A 20,497-nucleotide genomic window follows, 5' to 3' on the forward strand; every position below is an offset into this window, starting at 1 on the left:
TTACATAATAAAGGAGATTTATTCTCCCATGTCACTAAAAAGTCAGGGTGTAGGGTGGGCTACAGGTACGGCTAGATCAGGGAGTTAGCACCATTTGCCCGGGCCCTGTTCACCTCTCGCCTCTTCCACATGAGCTAGCAAAATGGCCAGCACAACCCTGACTTCCACATGCAAACATCAAACCAGCCACAGCAAAAGAAAATCTCTTCCCTCCCTACCAAAGCCAGGGGGTTCACTCTGATTTGATGAATTAGGACACATACCCATCCCTGGACCAATTACTGTGGTAAGAGGGGCGGGAAGCCTGTGCAGGCCAAGTTAAATCAGAGCCTGCCCTTGAAGATAGGCAAGTTAATCTAACTCAAATGACAGAGCTGCTTCTGATGGTGGCGCAGGGGCCGGCTGGAAGGGACAGCTGTGGACACCACTAGGTATTAAATACAAGCCGGGTTGTTGTGAAAAATGAAAAAAGGAGCAGTGGGCAAATCAAAATGACCTTGCCCACTGAGCTGGGGAGCTGAGGAAGCTGTAAGGGGTTGCGCCAAGCACATCTTGAACCCCAGAGGTCTCCCAGAAGGCTCTGTGGATTTAATCTGATTTTCCAGCTGCCCCTCTTTCTACCAAAAGGTAATCAATCTCCCTCCAGCTGTCACTTTCCTGGAAAAGCTGAATCCTGCTTGTTGACGATCTGCACATTGAGGATGGAGAGGAATTGGTCAGACAGATAGAGATGGGGGCACATTCCATGCAGAGTCCAGAGTCACCAGGCTGCAGAGGGGCGACCACAATTGCACGGGAGCCTCCAGAAGTCAGGCACGTCTGGGGTCTTGTGTTATGGGCATCTGAGGAGCCCCCATTTACCCTGTTTGATTAAATATATCTCTTTCTCTATATCCCTCAACTGTGGTCATCTGAAGACCAGTTCACAGATGGGGTGTCACTTCCAGAGCAGAGCCCCGCACCCCCATTCCTGGTGGCCCAGCCTCTCCAGGTGCACAGAATCAGAGGGTCGTGGATGTGGATCCAGATCCTGCTTCCTCCTTTCCCCATGACCGTGGGCAAGTCATTTAATCTCTTTGAATCTCAGCGTCTTCCAAGGACAAGATGGAGAACGCCTGTTTAGCTGGTGATGTACTTTGAGGATTATCTGAGGAAATACTTGTGAATGTGTGGTTGTGTCCGGCTCTAAGTGGATCATCCAAGAACATTCATTCATTCACACACTGAAAGAGGAAAATTAAAGTTTAGCAATTGCCAAATAGATACCAGAAGCTCAGCATATGTCATTTTATCTTATCTTCAATGCCATTCTGTCAGTGGGGTATTGTTATCTCAGTTCATAGGAAAGGAAAGTTGAGTAACTTTCCCAAGGCCACACAGCTGGTAAACCAGAACTTGAACCCGGGCCATCTAAAGCCCAGTGTACGGGACTGAGGCTAATTGGCAGAGCCTGAATTCCAGGGTAAGTGGAAGCCTGGGCCGTGTGCTAAGCACACCATTTTTTTGCTGAAATTCAGAACCCATAAGAGAGTGAAGGAGGGGGAAAGTAGCCCGTACTTAGCAATCTCTGTGTGCATTGCTCTGTATATGCGTCACTGACTCATCTCACAAATGTTGATTGAATGCTTAAATGTACTAGGTTCTGGTTGCAGGAGAAATGGGTGGGACACCGTCCGTGTGCCTTAGCAACCTTGCAGAATAGGCGTTAACACCCCATTGCACACGAGCACACACTGAGGCTCAAGAGGATAAATAGATTGCCCACCAAGTCTGCTTGACAACAGAGTGGAAGGTCATGGCGTTCATCTCGGAGGAGGTGGGGAGACAGAAATATTTTTTTATAACAAGGTAATAGAATTTAATCCTGTTTTCTTCCTCTTCTTCTGTGCAGGTGACAAACAACTCTCAGTGCCTTCATCAAGCCGGCTGCTTCACAGGCACATCTCTGGTGACAGCCTGGGAGAGACTCAGTTCTAATTAAGGAGCATCACACACCATCCTTTCCGGAGGACAGTGGCAAAGACAGCTTCCCTCTGTCCTGCATTGCGACCCTTCCTTTGAGACCCTCCCCCACGAGGGACCCTGGAGTGTCACGAAGTTTAATTACCCCACAACCCCTTTGGATGGGAAAGGAAATCGCTGTTAAGTTTGATAAAGCTTCATCAAGAGATGTTATCAGCAGTTTAAAGATTGCTAACGAAGCAGGCTACTTTATTTCCTGAAAAGAGAAATTATATGCAAGAAAAACCAACCCACCACGAGTGGTCCACGTGGCCTGTGACTATCTCGGGGTGATGTCAGGCACGCCCGGGTGGCCATCGCCCAGTGGAAGTGAAGTTGGCCGTAGCAGGCCTTGAGGCCCCCAGGCCTCCCCCGTTGCCTTGTGATCAAGCCTCCGTCTCTGGGATTTTTCTTCAAAGTTCCTCCCCAGTTCTTCGTGATTTCCTCCAGCCCATCACTGGGAGGCCCCATCAGGAAAGCAGAAATGGCGACCACGAGGAAAAGGATTCTCAAACTGCTCACCCTCCTCATCCTCTTCATCTTCCTCACCTCCTTCTTGCTGAACTACTCCAATACCATGGTGGCCACCCCCTGGTTCCCCAAGCAGATGGTCCTCGAGCTCTCTGAGAACGTCAAGAGGCTGATGCGGTATCCCCACAGGCCCTGCACCTGCGCTCGCTGCATCGGACAGCGGGAGGTCTCGTCCTGGTTCGACGAGAGGTTCAACCGGTCCATGCAGCCGCTGCTGACAGCACAGAACGCACTCCTGGAGGAAGACACCTATAACTGGTGGCTGGTGAGAGCTGGGGCTGAGTGTGGGGCTGGGGGCGGTGCGGGGGGGGCTCCCGGCTGCCAAACACTCTGGCCCTGCCAGGCACTGAGCAGGATTCAGAATCCTGGTCTTTCATTCATTCAACAACTCTTTACTGAGCATCTACTATATATGTCAGAGCAGGGGGACCTGTTTTAGTTTCCTGTGTCTGCTGTAACAGATTACTGCAAACTTGGTGGCTTATAACAACAGAAATGTACTCTCTCACAGTTCTAGGGGCAGAAGTCTGAAATCAAGGTGTCGGCCAGGTTGGTTCCTCCTGGAGGCTCTGAGGGAGAGTCCATCCTGTGCCTCTCCTAGCTCCTGAGGGTTGTGGCAATCCTTTGAATTCCTTGGCTTGTAGACACGTCCCTCCAATTCTGCCTCCATCTTCACGTGGCCCTCTGTCTCTCTCTGTCTGTGTCTGGCTAGCTAGGCCAGTGGGAACCTTCATCCCTCCCTGCCCAGGGCTTGGGGAAACGGGAAGGGAGGCGATGTCAGGGCCCAGGGCCCACCAGGCGGGCTGAAAGGAGACTTAGTTGACAACTGTGAGGTCCCCAGCTCCCATCCTGCCTCTGAGCTTCATATTCCCCAGCAGTCAATGGGCATCAGAATTCCAGTTAGCGAAGGAGACAGAGCAGATGAAAGTTCTAGCAGGAATAGGAAGACAGGAGCAATCACTCTCGGGTCAATTTATAAATTACCCACACGCCTTGCAAGCCAGGAGGCTGACGGCATCACACAGTGTGGCCTCCGGGGAAGGGCCCGTCCCGGGATGGACACACTGCCCTCCATCAGCCTGCCAGCCTTCTCATCCCAGATGCCAGGACGAGGGTCCCTTCTTCCCCAGTTCTGAGACAAGATGTGTAGCATGTCAAATCCTCCTCCCCGTTTACCGCAAACTCAGGACACAAGTGGATGGTGCCCAGGGAGCATTCTGAAGGGAGAGGGAGCCTGCGGCCACCTGCCCTTGGTCTCTGTCCTCTCCCCACTGGGGCATCTTCCCCGGCCAACATCCACACTCAGCGCACAAGTGCACAATAAGGCCTCCCATCCTGTGCCAAGCACCACCTCTGGCCATGCCCTGGGCCAAGCTTTCCACGCACTGCCCCTCCCCTTCCCCAGAATCCTGAGGGCTTGTAAATATTTTGTTACCTCTCGTTTGCACTTCCTGGGGTCACCGGGCTGGGGAGGGGCCCAGTCGGGTCACATTCTAGTTAAAGGACACACTCTGAAGTAAGGCCGTGGTATGCAAACTGTCTGGAGGTCCTGGGCAATCCGCTTCACCTCTCCAAGCCTCAGTTTTCTCATCTGTAAGATGGGTACCTAACACCACCTTTCTCATAGGACAGTTATGGGAAATAAATGAGGAAATGCCTGTAAAGCTCTTCGCACAGGGCCTGGCATGTAAGGACCACAGAAGGCAGGCTTCCGCCTACGATGAGTCTCAGAGCCCAGCACGATGCTTTCTAAGCTCCTCCTGCCCAGCTCTTACCTCCCGCCCCACACAGTGCCTGGCGCGTGATGGCGGCTCAGTGGTGAGGGGTGGAATGAATGAATGAATGTGTATCAACCTGGCAGAGGTCATTCACTTAGCGAACATATGTCAAACATATGACACACATAACTGTGTGTCATGCCTGTGCTTGCTGATCCCATGTCGAGGGGGCCGGACACACAAGCCAACTGCGGCTGGGTCCCAGGAAGGCCCGTGCTGAGGGCCCAGAGGTGCTAACCACGTGTGTAAGGCCAGGGACCAATATTTCAGGGGCCCGTGGAGGCCTCCCAGAAGGTGTTGCATCGTGAGCTGGACCTGGAGGGAGGAGCAGGGTTCACCGGGCAGAGAAGGAAGGGAGGGTGGGAAAGGGAGGGTACCTCGTTCCAGCACTCTCAGGGTGGAACACGGGGTACAGAAGGCCGGCCATCGTGCCTCAAGGCGGGACAGTCTTCAGGGCTCCCATGGGATCTGGCAGAAGTGCAGGTGCACAAGGGAGGTGCCCACTCCTGGCCGTGCTCTGAGCACAAGAGTCCTCCTTAAACTGGGTGCCCCGGACACCGCTGGCCTCCCCCTGGTCCCAGCCTGCTGGACTGGACTCCTCCGATGGAGTCCACATCCGTCTCCCCTCATCCCTGCCTGCAGACTGTGCCCGCCCTGTGTGCCCGCATCCCTGTCTCGGCCTCTGCTTCCAGGCTCTGCCCTAAGACACTGCTTCCTCGAGGAGCCTGGACCACCAGGCAACAGGCACTCATTGAGCACGGACTGTGGACAGAGAAACACACTTGGAAACGAGTCAGGAAAAGCGAGCAGGGAGAGGGCGTCCTAGAACTTCTCACCATTCTCCCCTGTGGGCCTGTCGGCAGCCATGCAGTGCTTTCACTGTCATTTACAAAAGGCAGAGAAATCAGAATATTCCTTCCAAGGGGGACAGGGACGCAGCATTGACCCGCCTCACGTACCCAGCCAGTAAATGGATGCTTTAGGATCCTGACCCGCAGACACACAACTCGGTTTTCCCACCCGAGTTCCACCAGGCTCTGCCGGTGGTTGATGTGTTGACGTGCTCACCCTGGGGCCCAGACCCGTCCCTCTCTGGGCCTCAGGCTCCCCTTCTGCCAATGACGGGCTGGAACAGATCCGAGATTCTGAAGCATGCGGCCCGCAGCGTGATTCTAGGTGATACAAGGGCAGGGCGTTCCAGAACATTGCCTCACGGAGCGGAGCGAGGAAGTAATTCAGGCTTTAATTCTCTTTCCGTCTTTGCAGCACAAGGATTTTAAATTGGCCCGATGTTTCATTATGTACCTCTCTAACACCTGTCAATCTTCCTTCTGACGAAGACAGGGCAGCTTGCCTGGGCAAGCAACAGGATGGAGCTAGGACCAAATAATGTTTTGTTTTCATTGTATTATACAATTACTTTTTCATTTCTGCAAAGTAATGTTTTCCACTAGTGGTAGAGATGTGAGTTTCCTTTTAAGATAAACTTACTTTTTTTCTAAAGTGAGTCATTAAAGAAGAGAAGGTCAGTAATTGCCGGGAGAGACGATGCCGTGCTGGCGCTCCCCTGCCAGCCTTGAGTCTTCAAACCCCCAGGCCTCCGAGGCAAAGCACGCACACGTGTCACATAGTAGGTGCACAGTAAATATTGTTGGGCACTGGATTAAAGAATGCCACATTGGGGCCAGCCCTGTGGCATAGTGGTTAAGTTCACACGTTCCGCTTCGGCAGCCCGGGGTTTGTGGGTTCGGATCCCAGGCACGGACCTACACACTGCTCATCAAGCCATGCTGTGGTGGCATCCCACATACAAAGTAGAGGAAGACGGGCACACAGATGTTGGCTCAGCAACAATCTTCCTCAAGCAAAAAGAGGAAGATTGGCAACAGATGTTAGCTCAGGGCCAGTCTTCCTCACCGAAAAAAAAGAATGCCACGTCACTTCTTAATCCACCATGCAATGTCACGCTCCCCAGAGACAGTGACACAGATGGAGGATGCTCTCTGGTCCTGAGTTCATCTTCACAATGTTGGGGTGCACAGGGGCCTTTCCTGGGTGGGGCTCTCCAGGAGTTTCCTGCAGGGGAGTTTGCCCCAGGGGTTCTCAGAGTGGGGTCGCTGAACCCCCAGCAGCGACATCTCCTGGGAGGCTGTTAGAGATGCAGAATCTTGGGCCCAGCCCAGCCCTTAGAGTCAGATCTGCACCTTAGTGAGATCCTGGATGATCACACATTCAGGAGATCCTATCAAAAGCAGGTGCTTAATCTGGATGTTGGTTTATTTTATTGTGGTAAAATATATGTAACATAATATTTGTCATCTTAACTCTTTATAAGCGTACAGTTCAGTGGCATTCAATACATTCACCATGTTGTTTAACCATCACCTCTATCTGTACTCGGGGCTTTTCCATCAACCCCAGCAAAAACTCCATACCCAGTAAACACTAACTCCCCCTCAGCACTCCTCCCAGCCCCTGGCAACCTCCATTCTACCTTCTGTCTCCATGAATTTGACTACTCTAGGTACGTCATGTAAGTGGAATCGTACAATATTTATCCTTCTGTGTCTGGCTTATTTCACTGAGCATAAGGTTCATCCATTTGTAGCATGAATCCAAACACCCTTTTTCATGACTGAGTAATATCCCATTGTATGTATATTCCACATTTTGTTTATCCATTCATCCATCAGTGAGCACTTGGGTTGCTTTGACCTTTTGGCTGTTGTGAATAATGCTGCTGTGAACATGGGTGCATAAATAACTGTTTGTGCCCCTGCTTTCAATCCTTTGTCAATACTTAGGAGTGGAAATCCTGGGTCATATGGTAGTTCTATGTTTAACCTTTTGAGAAACCACCGACCTGTTTTCCACCATGGCTGCACCATTTTACATTCCCACCAGCAATGCACGAAGGTTCTAGATTCTTCACGTCCACACCAACACTTGTTATTTTCCCTCTTTTTTATTATACCCATCCTGGTGTGAAGTGTGGTCTGGGTCCTGTTCCTGTTGCCTGCGGCTGGTGCAGTGTCTTATGCTAGAGGAGGTGCTAGACGATTTTAACCAGAGGAGCCATCCGGGTCTCCTGGTGTGCCTCTCCTTTGGGGACCCTGGTCCATTCCATCCCAGGTGGGGACCGGATGCCCTTGGATCTCCCTACACACAACCCGGTCACTATTCCTAGACAATGTCTATTTCCTAGACAATGACCAAAGCAAATGCTAGCCTCTCCTTTCTCTCCAGCCACTCCCATGTCCCTGGAGCTGGGAGTGACTGATGGGACTCACCCCACAGCCACCTCCCGCCCCCCAACCCCAGGGAGTTGGCTTTCCAAAGGTCAAGGTTCCAGGGGTCTGAGGCAGGAGTGATATCGTGGGAGAAACTTTAAGGCAGGTTTCTAAAAGCCTGGGTTCAAATCCTGGTTTGGATTTGGGACACTGGGCTCCACCAGTCTGGGCCCCAGAGCATCCTTCATCCACAGTTGAAGTGACAGAGTCAGAGGGAGTACCTCTTAGGAAATGTCTCCAGGTTTCACTATGAATAAGGAAGTAAGCTGCATCAACAGTTGTCACTACGCAGTGCGGCCGAGCTCCACCTGAGGGCGAGGGAGGACGTGGGAGTGCAGGGAGGGCATCACTGGGTGACTAATTCATCCTACTTTTAGTTCTGGAAGTCCTGCCTCCGGGGAAACCCTCAGTCCTGGGCCAACCAGAATGGCTGGTCACCCTCGGGATAAAGTCAGTGTTCGCCTGGGGGTCAGGGAGGCCCTGGGGCAGCTGTCCCTTGAGCTAGGTCTACGAGGCTGGAAACAGTTTGCTAGCAGATATTGGAGGACTTGATGCATCCAGCAAAGGGCTGATTTTTGGGCCAGAGCCCAATTATCCTGGGGCGGGAGAGTGAGGGGGGCAGAGGCAGGGGAAGTGGGCACGGAGTGTCATCCGACTCTGCTCTCACGTGCCTTACTCATATCAGCCAGTCTTGTTGCCTCAAGTGGCCAGAGCAGTACCTAGCACATAGTAGGTGCTCAGTGAACATTTGCAGAACGAAGTGGCTGGAAGGGGAAGTGGCTGTCTGAGCCTCTTCAGTCTCCAGGTGCCCATCAGAGAGAAGGGTACTGGGCAGGGCCCAGTCAGCAAAAGTGGGGAGCTCGGGGCCCAGCAGCAGGGCGGCTGAGCCCCCTGGCCAGAGGCAGCACAGCCAGGCTGACCTGTGTCCTTCTGTCCTCTGTCCCCAGAGGCTCCAGCGGGAGAAGCAGCCCAACAACTTGAACGACACCATCAAGGAGCTGTTCCGAGTGGTGCCCGGAAACGTGGACCCCCTGCTGGAGAAGAGGTCGGTGGGCTGCCGGCGCTGTGCCGTTGTAGGCAACTCGGGCAACCTGAAGGAGTCCTGGTACGGGCCACAGATAGACAGTCACGACTTCGTGCTGAGGTGAGTGCCCGGACCCTCACCCCAGCCCACCTCGCCGCACCCGGGGGCCCCTTGGAGCTGCAGGAGGCATCTTGGCTCAGGGTCAGGAGGTCAAGTTCCCAGTCCTGGTGAGCCCACACTTACCCGGGGACCCCAGGCCTCTCACTGCACCCTCCGTGCCTCAGTTTCCCCATCTGTGCATTGCAGGCTGGAGATGGACTAGCAGAGAGGAAACCAAGCACGGGAGGTAGCCAGTGGGCCAGGAGCTTGGCATCGAGAGGGCTGGTGAGAGGGCAAGATTAATTCGAAGACTTGTTTAATCTTTAAAATTCATCCCCATGTTGCAATCTAGGCCATAATATAACCATATGCTTTTAGTGTAAAACATATTTCCCTGTCACTCAGTGAAATAGATATTCCAGGAAGATGCCCCACATCTCTCTGGAGTTTCTTGTCATCTCCCCCCCACCATTCAATCGACCCAGTGGCCCAAGTGCCCCAGCACGAGAAGCACAAGCAGCGGTGAGCCTGGCAACCCCCAGGCACCTTCTAGAATGGTCTCCTGTTTCTGTGATCTCTGATTTTGTCCTCAGACCACTCACCTGGCCTCTCGGAGCCTCAGTGTGCCTGGCGCCCAGTGGGAATGTCCGTGGTGGGGGGAAAGAGGCAGGGTCAGAGTCAGACAGACCTGAGTTCAAGGCTGCCTCGGATTCCTTTGACCGTGAAATACCTACTGAACACGGTTATCATTAAGGTGAATGAGATGTGTCACCTGGCCACGGCAGTGCCTGGTGCGCAGTAGGTCTCAGTGGTGGCGATGGTTAGGCTCACTCGAGATGGTAAACTAGAAAAATATCATGAGAACCTTTGAGCTGTGTCGGATTGTCTCCATTTGACAGATGAGGATTAGGGCCCGGGGAAGGAGGGTGCTGTGCCCAAGGTCGCCCCGCGGGCTTGTGGGGCTAAAGCTGACCCTCAGAATCAGTGCCCGTGTGATGCGATGCGCGTCCTTCTCTCCTTCTCCTCCCAGGATGAACAAGGCCCCCACAGCGGGGTTTGAGGCCGACGTGGGGAGTAAGACCACCCACCATCTGGTGTACCCCGAGAGCTTCCGGGAGCTGGCGGAGAACGTCAGCATGGTCCTTGTCCCCTTCAAGACCACCGACCTGGAGTGGGTGGTCAGCGCCACCACCACGGGCACCATCTCCCAGTAAGTACCTGGAGTGGGTGGTCAGCGCCACCACCACAGGCACCATCTCCCAGTAAGTCCCCTCGGGCGTCTGGATGGACGGTGCACTGGCCCGCCCCTCTGCTCCTCCTCGCTGTGTGGGCACCTCCCGGCCCCCAGCATGCCGTTCCGTTTCCCCCACTGCAGCCTTGCTCATGGTGCTCCTCTGCGGGAATGCCTCCCCTCCCCAAGGTTCCTCCTGGAATGACGAGCCCCTCAGCCCACAGGCGCCCCCCGACCCTCCAGTTCTCCCTGGTCCCTCTCCTCCCATCACGCTTAACACACCTAGATCTTCCGCCTCCCTCCCCCTGATGACTCCCGAATAGACCTCCAAGACTTGCTTCCCCAAACTCTGGAAGCTCCCGGGAGGGAGCACCCCCCTGGGAAGGACTCAGCACGTGCCAGTTCTGACCCCTTCCTTATCTCTGCCATGCTCCTCGATGATGACAGCCCCCTGCCTTCAAACTGTAACAGTGGCCCTAGGTGGGCAGGGAGACCAGCGTCGAGCCCGTCAGCTCCGAGTCTCCCTGCGCTGCCTGCAGAGTGGGGGGTGGGGGAGGAGCTGCTCACATCTTCTGAGCGTCTGCTTTGTTCCGGGCTCTGCCCTCGGCATTCGGCACGTGCTGTCTCACTGATTCTCATGATGGTTATTAGTGCCCCCATTTCCCAGGGAGACACAAGCTTGTCCTACCCAAGATGAACTCTGCACAGAGCCAGGCTCGCACGTGGGCCCGATTCCTGAGTCCCTTCTCTTCCTGGAGAGAAGCGGCTTCAACGTCCAGATGGCCAAAAGCCTCCTTGTGGGAAGCCTTGAGGGATTGGTGCACAGGAAACCGGGGGGCTGAGCTCTCAGGAGAAGGCAGTGAGGGGAGCGGGCTCGGGCAGAGGGGGAGCCGGGCCTGGCCTGGGCTTGGCTGCCCTCTCCTTCTGCCCCGTCCCACAGGCTCGGGTGTGTGAATTGCACCAATTGGACCTAACATAAGGCCAGGTGGCCGGGCATTTACACCTTCACCTTGGGGTGCGTATAACCTTGCAGATGAAAAGGGGGCCCTGTGGACCTCACCAGCCGGCACCCCAGCAGTAGGGGGTCGGGCTCGGGCTTCTGCTGTGCCCCCTCAGGCTGTGTGGAGGGCCTAGGGCAAGTGTCCCTTCTTAACCCTCTGGGAGAAGGTGCAGGAAGCAGCAGCAGGTCCTGGAATTAGCCAAGCTCGCCCTCTGGTGTCTGTAGTGGGCTGCTGCTGCAGGCGGGGACTCGCTGTGGCCGGGAAGTGGTGTCCTGGAGACAATGCCTGTGCCTCCCCCTCCTGCCCTGCCCCCCGCTCCAGCATCACTCCAGAGCTGCAGGCAGGCAGCCAGCCCGCTCCCCACTTACCCACCTGCTCTTTCTCCCGCTGCAGCACCTACGTTCCTGTGCCCGCAAAGATCCAAGTGAAAAAGGATAAGGTGAGTCGGGGCTCAGGCCCCTTGTCCTCTGGGCTCGGGCTCACTTTTAAGGCTCTGTGCCATGATGGAGAGCGCCCTCTCTCCCCTCTCCGCCAGCATCCACTGCGGGGAGCCCCTGAGCCCCCCGGTGGTGGAAGGTAGCCCGCACTCAGCTTCCCTGCTGGAGAGAATCAAACCCTGGGAAAGGTTCCCCAAGTGGGGACCCCGGACCAGATCCTCAGGCCCACCCCAGATCTACTGAATCAGAAACGCTGGGTTTTTACGAGCCCTTCTGGGATGCCAGATGCAGTTTGAGAACCTCTGCTCTACAATGTGAGCTTCTCAAAGCCAGACCTCGCCTCCTGTCTCCATATCTCCATCTTCCCCAGTGGGCCCTGCTATGGGGTTGGCCAAGACATGAGCAAAGGGCAGAAGGGTGAAGGAAGGGAAGGGTCCACCGCACTGGTCCCTTGCACACGCTGTCATGTTTAGATGGGGAGATCAGGTCAGAGAGGTCAGGTCAGTTGCCCAGGGAAACACAGCTAGTTCTCGATACGGGTGGAACTGAAGTTCTCCCCGTGCCCCAGCACCTGCCTTTTGCAGGGGTCTGTGCTGCAGCAGGGAAGAAGCCACATGCGAATCTCGAGGGCAGAGTCGGTGGAAGGGAGAGCCTCCCAGTGATGGCAGTAGCCTGAGGCCAGGCTGAGAGACAACAGCTCAGCAGAGAGACCTGCGTCAGTCTCCACTGCAGTCCACTGCTAGGCTCCCTGGCCGTGCACACCCTCTGCTGTCTGAGAAGTCCCCTCCGCTGTCCTCAAGGCAGCTGTGGACCGTGGAACCAGGGCCAGACTGGACACCAGGATATTCCCAGCTCAGCCCCCGCTGGCTGTGTGACACTGAGCATGTCACTCAGCCTCTCTGAGCCTGTTTCCTCACCTGTAACAAGAGGAGAGGGAAAGCTAGTACACGGGGTCATTTTCAGGACTGGAGATCATTCAGGCCCACATCAGGCAAGATGGGTGGCTCAGTGCCTGTGTGTTCCTGCAGTGTACAGGAGGGTCCTTGTCCCCACCTCATGCTGTTCCCTGGAACCTCCTCCCGCAGCCTCGCATCTGGCTCCCTGGCCTCATTAGATGGTTATTCAGATGTCACCTTCTCACCCCGTGCTTTATTGCCTTTCTCTGCTGTATTTCTCTCCGAGGTGCTTTTCCAGCATCCTCTGTCTTCATGATTGAGGTTACTGCCCATCTTTTCCCCCGAGAACATCAGCCCCACGAGTTCTGCTCGCTGTGGGTCCCCCATGCCCACAGCAGTGGGTGGCACCTAACAGGTGCTGGGTGTCCTGTGCCAACCGCCTCTCCCCTCCCGCAGATCCTGATCTACCACCCGGCCTTCATCAAGTACGTCTTCGACACCTGGCTGCAGGGCCACGGGCGGTACCCGTCCACCGGCATCCTCTCAGTCATCTTCTCCCTGCACATCTGTGATGAGGTACGCCCCCTCTCCCCTGCGCCCGCCGGGGGGCCAGGGCTCCTCATTCCCTGTTCCCAAGAGAGGGCCGAGGGTGTCGGCGGCCAGGCTGACCCCATCCTCCCTCCAGGCCCCAGCACAGCCCGTCTCTTCTGGGAGCTCAGATTCCTTTCTCTACAGTGGGGCGTGCAAAGCCTCTCTCATAGGGTGTTTTAAGGAGCAGCAGTGTTCTGTGAGTACGTTCTCAGGAGCAAGAGTTCTGGGTCATTCTGTGTGAGGTCGCAAGGCAGAGCTGGACCAATGGGCGGAAGCTCAGATTTGGAGGCAAAAAAAAGGAGCAGATTGTCTCAGCGAGAGTTATCCGAGGCTGTGGGTTTAGTCTCGGCTGCTCATTAGAATCATCTGTGGAGGGAAACCCCAACACCCAGGCCACACCCCAGCCCACTGTCATCAGAATTTCTGAGAGTGGGAACCAGGCACCCAGGGAGTCCGCTATTCCGTGAGATTGAGAACCTGTGATCTTGCGAAGCATTTGCTTCCCATGATGCACTGGCCTCACCATCCGCCAGGCTGTGCCTGGGTTTCCATTGATGATCTGGGGTGCTCGCTGCTACCCTGGGCAGAGGAGCAGGACGGGGGTCACAGCGCCCACCCCCCACTAGGTTCAGGCAGGGCACTCCTATGTCCCTTCTTGTCACATATGGCTCCTCCCTCCCCCACCTGGCTCACGGTTGGAAATCCTAGGGAGAGGTGCAGAGGGTGGCAAGGCACATCCACCACCTCTGCCTCGGTTGTTCTGTCACCATCCCCCCGTCTCTTCAGCCAGAAACCTGGGTGTCCCTCCCAGAACCCTATCTCCCTCTCATCTGCACCCCCAATCCCCAGCCTGCTGGTCACAGACCCATGGGGTTCTGCCCCATCTCTTCTCCCCTGCTCTGGGGCAGGCCCGTGTCCATGCCGGCATTTACCAAAAAGGCTACGCTGGCCACAGAGACATCTCCTGCCCCTGGTGGGCCCCCCGCGCTCAGATCTGTCCTCCACACAGCAGCCCAGGTAGCATTTCCTCTCCCTGGAAGCCCCTCCCCATGTCTCTTCCTGGTCATTTTCTGCTCATTTTCCAAGACCCAGTTCAAATGTCTCCTGCCCGGATGAGCTCTCTGACCTCTCCGGTCATCAGCCCCTCCTTCCTCTGTGCTGTGGGAGCCCTGACATTAGCTCCTGTCTGTCATTTGCCACTCATGATGCTTGTCATAAGTTATAAGTGCCAAGGGCTGAGACCTGACTCCCGAGTCCCTAATTTCCCAGCATCCACCTGTGGCCGGCCAGCTCTCTGATGTGTTCAGCCCAGAGCTTGGCACAGAATAAGTGCTCAGTAAATGCTTGTCACGTGTGTGAAAGGCCCCCCGCCCAGGTGGACGTTAGCCTAAGGGAAGAAAAGGATCAGCACCCACCAGCTGCCTCACTGTGATCGTTAATCTCAGCCCCATTTTCCAGACGAGGAAACCGAGGCTCAGAGAAGCGCTTTGGCACTCGCAGGGCTGGGATTGGGGCAGCCTGCTGGGCTTCACAGCCCTGCTCTCCTCTCTACTCCACTCCCTCCGTCCTAGCTCCTCAAGCCTTGGAGAGGAGGTTGTACCTGCCCCAGAGGTGAGACCCAGCACCCTCACGGCCACCCACAGGCATAGCCTCCCACCGTGCCTTCGGGCACTGGACTTTTATTTAACTCGCTTTGGCTTCCCCAAGCCCCTGGGAGTCCCAGGAACCTAGAGAGGGGCCTCTGTGAATCCCTGGGAGTGGTGTTTACAGATTCCGGGGGTGCCTGCCTGCTCCCTTCTTAGAGGTTCTGCCTGCGGCCCCGCTGTCTGGGTCTCACCGTTGCTCTGCCCTGCAGGTGGACTTGTACGGCTTCGGGGCAGACAGCAGAGGGAACTGGCACCATTACTGGGAGAACAACCCGTCGGCGGGGGCTTTTCGCAAGACCGGGGTGCACGATGGGGACTTCGAGTCCAACGTGACGGCCACCTTGGCGTCCATCGACAAGATCCGGATATTCAAGGGAAGATGACACTGCGAAGGGTTAAGGGCTGATGCACCAGAGCGCGCCTCTCGAGGTCCAGCCCCAGCGTCTCGCCGGAGCCATTCCGTCTATGGAGCTCCGAGGGCCAGCCTTGAGGGTGCGCCCAGGTGCCTCTTGCAGCCTCTTGCACCCCAACTTTTGGCAGCATCTACTCAGCAAGGTCGCCGAGCCCTGCCAGGGCTGCAGAGCAATCTCAGAACTGGTCTCTGGTGGGGAGAAGCTCCTTGCTGCTGTCCCGGGGCCGGGGAAGGTGGGGAGACAGACGAGGGAGAGGTCCAGTCTCCAAACGCTGAGGTCATTTTGGCTTCTGGGAATCAGGGGGAGCAGATACAGAGGACGCTCATATTCTAAAGGAAAGGATGGCTTCCCAGGGAAGATGGTCCAGGGCTGACACTCACACTGATTCTCCCTGGGCTGTTTGTGAGTGAGGATGACCTCCAGGACAGAGCCACGTCGGGCCACGTAGGCACTGGGGGCAAGGTGACACCTTTCTTTGCCCGATGCCTGGCCTGTGTCTCACTTGGCGTGACAACCCCATCTCCCCTTTCTTCCCAAAGCTCATTTATGGTGGCCAGAAGAGGCTCCCCACCCCGAAGGTCTTCACCGACACTTGGCAAGGTGTCTCCGACTCCAGGAGTTATCTTCTTCCCAAGCTGACGTTCCCTTGAGTAATGGATCTTTCTGGTTATAACATGGCTGAAAGCAGATCTGACTATTTCCACGTGCCTTTGTATTTCGGGGAGAAATGCATGCGTTGGCTGAAAGGAGGCGAAAGCCCCGACTCAGGAAAGGGGACCCCTGGTAACGGCCCCCTGTGGCTCTGTAGCTGGGGACATCTTTCCTAGTTTCCTGAGCCAGAGCCTGAGTTGGAACAAAGCTCGGATGACACTCGATGCATCCAGAGGCGCCTCAGCCGTGGACGGTCACTCATTTTCACAGACCGTTGGCGTTGGTGCCCATAACCTTCCAAGGCCACACGGAGAGCCTCTGCCAGCCAGCGTTTCCCCCCAAGGGCCCGAGCTCTGGCCCTGCTGGCCGCCTGTGTGGTGTCCTGGGGGCCGGGGGGCCATCCTAGGAGCGTGACCGTCAGGGCGGGCTATGTCATACCTCATCCTCTCACTCCCCGGCTGCTCTTTCTTCCTCGTCAGCCTTCCTGATTATTTATTGATTTTTTTTTTAATTCAGCCGACATTGTGTGCACTTTGTGGCTCTGTTGCTGGACCTGGTGTTTTGATTAAGCTCACTCTTGCCTCATCCAGCAGCTGGGGAATGGGGTGCTTAAAGCGAGGTTTGCGGGAATCCTTGGACTTGGGGCCTGGGGGCTCACTGGGGGCAAATCCTGGGGTGTCAGGTTGGTAGGTTTGGGGAATGCTCTGAATCTCCTTCCCTTCCAGCCCCACTTCCTTCTTTCTCATTGTGGACTTGGATAAAGTCTCAGGTTAGGAATCTCCAAACCTCAGTGGAACCTGCTTGGGGCCAGGTGGGGAGTAGAGTCACAGGCGTAACGATAGTGATTGTTGGCTCCAATACTGACATGTAATCAGAAAAGCCACTTTTCCTGTTGACAGCATTTCCTAAAAGGCCACTGCTGCTTTGGGGAGGTGTGACAGTCTCCTGGCGGAGTGTGAAGGATGCCAGTCTTGGATGGAAGCCAAGGGGCCTGCCTCCTCCCTTCCCTGCAGTGCTCCATCAAGTCCTGCTCTCCCCGGCCTCTGTTTCTCCCTCTGCAAATGGGGAGGGAGGAATTATGGGAGCCTAGGGGCCACATGGCATCATGTGAATCACAAGAGTGCCCAGAAGTTGCGCACGAAGTTTGTTTATTTCCCCGAGTCTGTGCATATGAGCATTTTCCTGGGGACAGGTTCCAAAGCTTTTATTAGATCTCGAAGATTTAGAATCCCGAAGTTTTTTTTTTTTAAAAAACTGTTCCAGCTTTAAAATCCTTCAACACTTAAGCCTCTCTTGACTGATAAAGGCTCGTAAGTCGCTATCAGGTCATCACAAATCCTCGAGGGCTGGAGGTCATGGCAGTCCTTGATGTGAGGGACTCAGCAAGCATCTGCAGGCTCGCTGGTTAATCCTAAGGACGTATCTTGAGAAAAATGGATGCCAAGACAGGGAGCCGTGTGGAGTCTCAGGCACTTTCCCTTCTCCTGTGAGCTGAGTCTGTTGAGGGGTGTCAGGGTCAGAGAGAGCAACCTGCTTCTGGGCTTTGCTGTGTCAGAGCAGGTCCCCAAAGGGGGGACGTGTCCACGGCTGAGCTCACACAGCCCGGCCTGCTGTCTGGTCCCGGTCCCGTCTCTCCCTCCCTCCCTCTAGGCTTTTCAAGCTGTGAGATGTTTTCCAGACTGCAGAGTCCAGATCTCCCGTTTTACAGATGAGAAAAACAAGGCCCAGAGAAGGGAAGTGACTTGCAGAAGTGAACCAATTGTGGCAGATAGCACAAGTCAAACAGATTTTGAGCAAAAATAGGACGTTATTGGCTCCATGTTGAAAACATCCAGAGGCGGGCTTCCTTAGCCGGGCTCCACTAGCATCTCAAAGACCTGTAACCGGGTGCAGGTGTCTGACCCTGCTCTGCCTCTCGCTGCCGAGCTTCCTCCCTAGGCTGCCCCTCTGCTCCCCCAGCAAGCCGTAGTCCCTGCCTCCTCACAGCGTCCCTCCAGTGGAGGAGACAGCACTGCTCTTTCCCTGAGCGCCAGCAGACGTCTCCTTATGTCGCACTCGCTTAGCAATGGGCACTTACCCGTATAAAGGCCAGCCTTTGTGGCTGGGATTAAGTGCATCCATTGGGTTAAGCCAGTGGGGGCCATACCTGGGTGAGGGTGGCTGGGAATCGGACAAGAGTGTCTTCCACACGGCCCACGATCAGCAGGAGAACGAGAAGCACCCACGCGGGGAGGCTCTCGTGTGTCCACTACACACAGCTGGACTCCGTGTGGCCCCGGGCAGGGAACAGTGGGTCCCCACCTGCAGTCTCAGCAACAAGATGTCTCAGCAGCATCCCAGCCTCTGTCTCCCCCCCAGGGAGCCAGGAGGCTGATTCTCTCGAGCTGGAGGCACCTCCAGCAGAGGTGACATCTGCACCCACCTCCCCCCGGGAGCCCCTGCCCTCACCCACCTGTTAGGGGAGAAAGGGGGGCGGGTGTGTAGCCTCTGACTCCTGGATCGATCAGGGGCAGAGAAGAAAGTTCTTAAATTGATGCCTTTTGGAACTCTGGCTTCATCAGCTATTGTCTAGCAAACCACACAGGCTGTGCTTAGAGGGAAAGCTGATACAAGAGAATAGGACATGAAATAGAGGAGCCGGACGAGAAGGTGGGGAGGGCAGCTCTTGTAGCCAGAGGCTTGATGGCGCCCCAGTCTCTGCTGTGGCCAGGAGGGGCTGCGAAAGGCTAGTCCCACCTCTGGGTGACCTGGGCCTCTGGTGCCAGTGGAATTGAATCACGGAGAACATTTAGAACCGTCAGGTTTGCTTTAACTGTCCTCTTCAAGGCAGCCTGAACACACAGAAAAATAGAAAACTGAAAAGAGCTCACTGTTCCTCACGTGGGTGTGATGGAAATGCTTCCTCCAGGGCAGGCCAGCCCTGAGTGGCCGCTGTCCAGCTGGAGATGGCTGGACGCTGGCCACGTGCCACCAGGAACCAGCAACTGTCCTCGCCCCTCCAAAGGGCTCGGGGCTCTCATTGTGTCACGGGAGACATCGGGTTTGCAGCCAACACGTGGCCCCCACTAGCCATCCTCCCCTGTGGTCGGGACTAACAGGTTTCCAGATGGAATCCTCTTTCCTCCTCTTGTTGGTCATGAAAACATCAGCTCGGGGCTGGCCCGGTGGTGCAGCGGTTAAGTGCGTGGGCTCCGCTGCTGGCGGCCCGGGGTTCACAGGTTCTGATCCCGGGCGCGCACCGAGGCACTGCTCGTCAAGCCATGCTATGGCGGCGTCCCATATAACGTGAAGGAAGATGGGCATGGATGTTAGCCCAGTCTTCCCCTGGAGGAAGGTCTTCTTCAGCAAAAAAACACATCAGCTCTCCTGCCCCCGGGGCGCTACATGACACCTCTGTGCAAAGAAAGGAAGAGAGACAGGAGGAACAGCAGAGACAGGCCAAGCGCATCTCAGTTTGTCAGCATCAGGGCGTTAGGAACGTTTTTCGTACCAAAAGCGCCAGAGAACACCATGTGTCCTACAGACAGACAGCCCGCCCCCAGCCTCCTGTGTTCCCTCCCAGCCCCTCAGAGGTCCACACACCTTTGACCTGACCCCATTGCTTAGCTTCTGTCATAGTTCAGAACTGCCACTTGTTGCCCACCTGCCGTGGCCCAGAGCCAGACGCCAGCTTCCCCGCAGTGTCAGGACCCCGCCCCGTAGGATCCCCGTGGGGGCACAATCACGTTAGCATGTCACTGAATTCATGGCAAAGCCAAAGCTTCCTGAGCACTTTCTCTTCTTTGGAATCTTGTTCGGTTGGTTGTTGGTGTTTTAAAATCTGCTTTCTTTTCCCCCAGCCTCGCTCCGTGGCTTGCAGCGGAGCGTTAAGCTGGATGCGTTTTGAATGAAGTTAGCAAGAGTCTGCCTTCCTCGGCCTCTGCTCTGTTTTATTTATTGTTGAACATTTCCAATGATCCGAATCAAAGTGAATTAAAAAAAGAGCTATTTTATTGTTTGGGTGTGTTTGTTGTTTTCCTCTGAGGGCCCTACGTTGGTGCTGCCCCTTGTTTCCACTCAGGAGATCTTTTCAGTCCTAAAAAGGCACAATGTCTCACCTCCTGAGGGCCTCCTGGGTTAGTGTCCGCCCCAAACAAGTGGCCAGAGGCTCAGGAGACGGGGAGTCAACCTCTGCTCAAACCCTGCTGTGTGACGGCGGCAAGTCACCTAACCTTTCTCAACCTCAGCTGCCTTATCTGCCAAATGGGTGCCACAATACCGGCCATCAGAGGGGGTGTGAGATTAAGAATAAAAGCATCTCCTGAGGGGATCCAAGGCAGCTGCCCTGAGCATGTGCAGAATGAAATCGCCTCGGCCAGGGCCTAATGTGGGCCCAGTTAGCGTCCATCCTTTCCCAGTAGATGGTCACATCCATGGATGGATGCAAGTCTGGCTCGAAGCTGGCACAAATCTCCCATTTGTTTGTTTTAATAGATCCAGAAATCCAGTACTGGGACTCAGTAATGTAAATTTGGTGTAAATGATAACACCTCCCAGTTTGTGTGGTACTTCACAGTTTGCACAACCCTTCCCTCGGTATGATCTTGAATTTTCACAATGGCCTGCAGGGCCCATGGATGCTCACCAGGGTTCCACATGAGGAAACAGGTGCAGAGAGTTGAAGTCAGGGGAGGGCAGAGGTGGCGTTCTTATCCGGGGCCTCCTGTCTCTCTGCTGCCTCCCGGTTACTCTGTGCTCAGCCAAGAGGATGCCTCCCGAGTTCATTTGAGAAGTTTGTCTGTGGTGACCTCGTGAAGGCAGCCCGCAGGGACAGGACTGTGCAGAGATGAGCACAGGTGCCCTGGAGCCAGGCTGCCTGGGTTCCTACTATTAGCTGTGTGCGTGTGAGCAAGTTGCTTAACCTCTCTG

The 20,497-nt window shown here is 55.4% G+C and overlaps 1 protein-coding gene across 5 annotated transcripts in view; it reads left to right on the forward strand.

The window, feature by feature from the left end:
- ST3GAL1 (ST3 beta-galactoside alpha-2,3-sialyltransferase 1) overlaps window positions 1-19,586 on the forward strand; it is an 89,518-nt gene extending 69,932 nt beyond the window's left edge. For all 5 annotated transcript variants that reach the window (XM_087447426.1, XM_087447425.1, XM_087447427.1 and 2 more), the window contains 6 exons: window positions 1,892-2,797; window positions 8,548-8,744; window positions 9,754-9,933; window positions 11,349-11,394; window positions 12,745-12,864; window positions 14,735-19,586. In XM_087447426.1, the coding sequence (XP_087303552.1) occupies window positions 2,486-2,797; window positions 8,548-8,744; window positions 9,754-9,933; window positions 11,349-11,394; window positions 12,745-12,864; window positions 14,735-14,908 (1,029 nt within the window). In that variant the 5' untranslated portion in view covers window positions 1,892-2,485 and the 3' untranslated portion in view covers window positions 14,909-19,586. The remainder of the gene's footprint in view (window positions 1-1,891; window positions 2,798-8,547; window positions 8,745-9,753; window positions 9,934-11,348; window positions 11,395-12,744; window positions 12,865-14,734) is intronic.
- The last annotated feature ends 911 nt before the right edge of the window (window positions 19,587-20,497 follow it).

The sequence above is a fragment of the Ceratotherium simum genome, chromosome 23 (assembly GCF_057802395.1).
Source record: "Ceratotherium simum simum isolate JZ-2026a chromosome 23, ASM5780239v1, whole genome shotgun sequence".
NCBI lineage: Eukaryota > Metazoa > Chordata > Mammalia > Perissodactyla > Rhinocerotidae > Ceratotherium > Ceratotherium simum.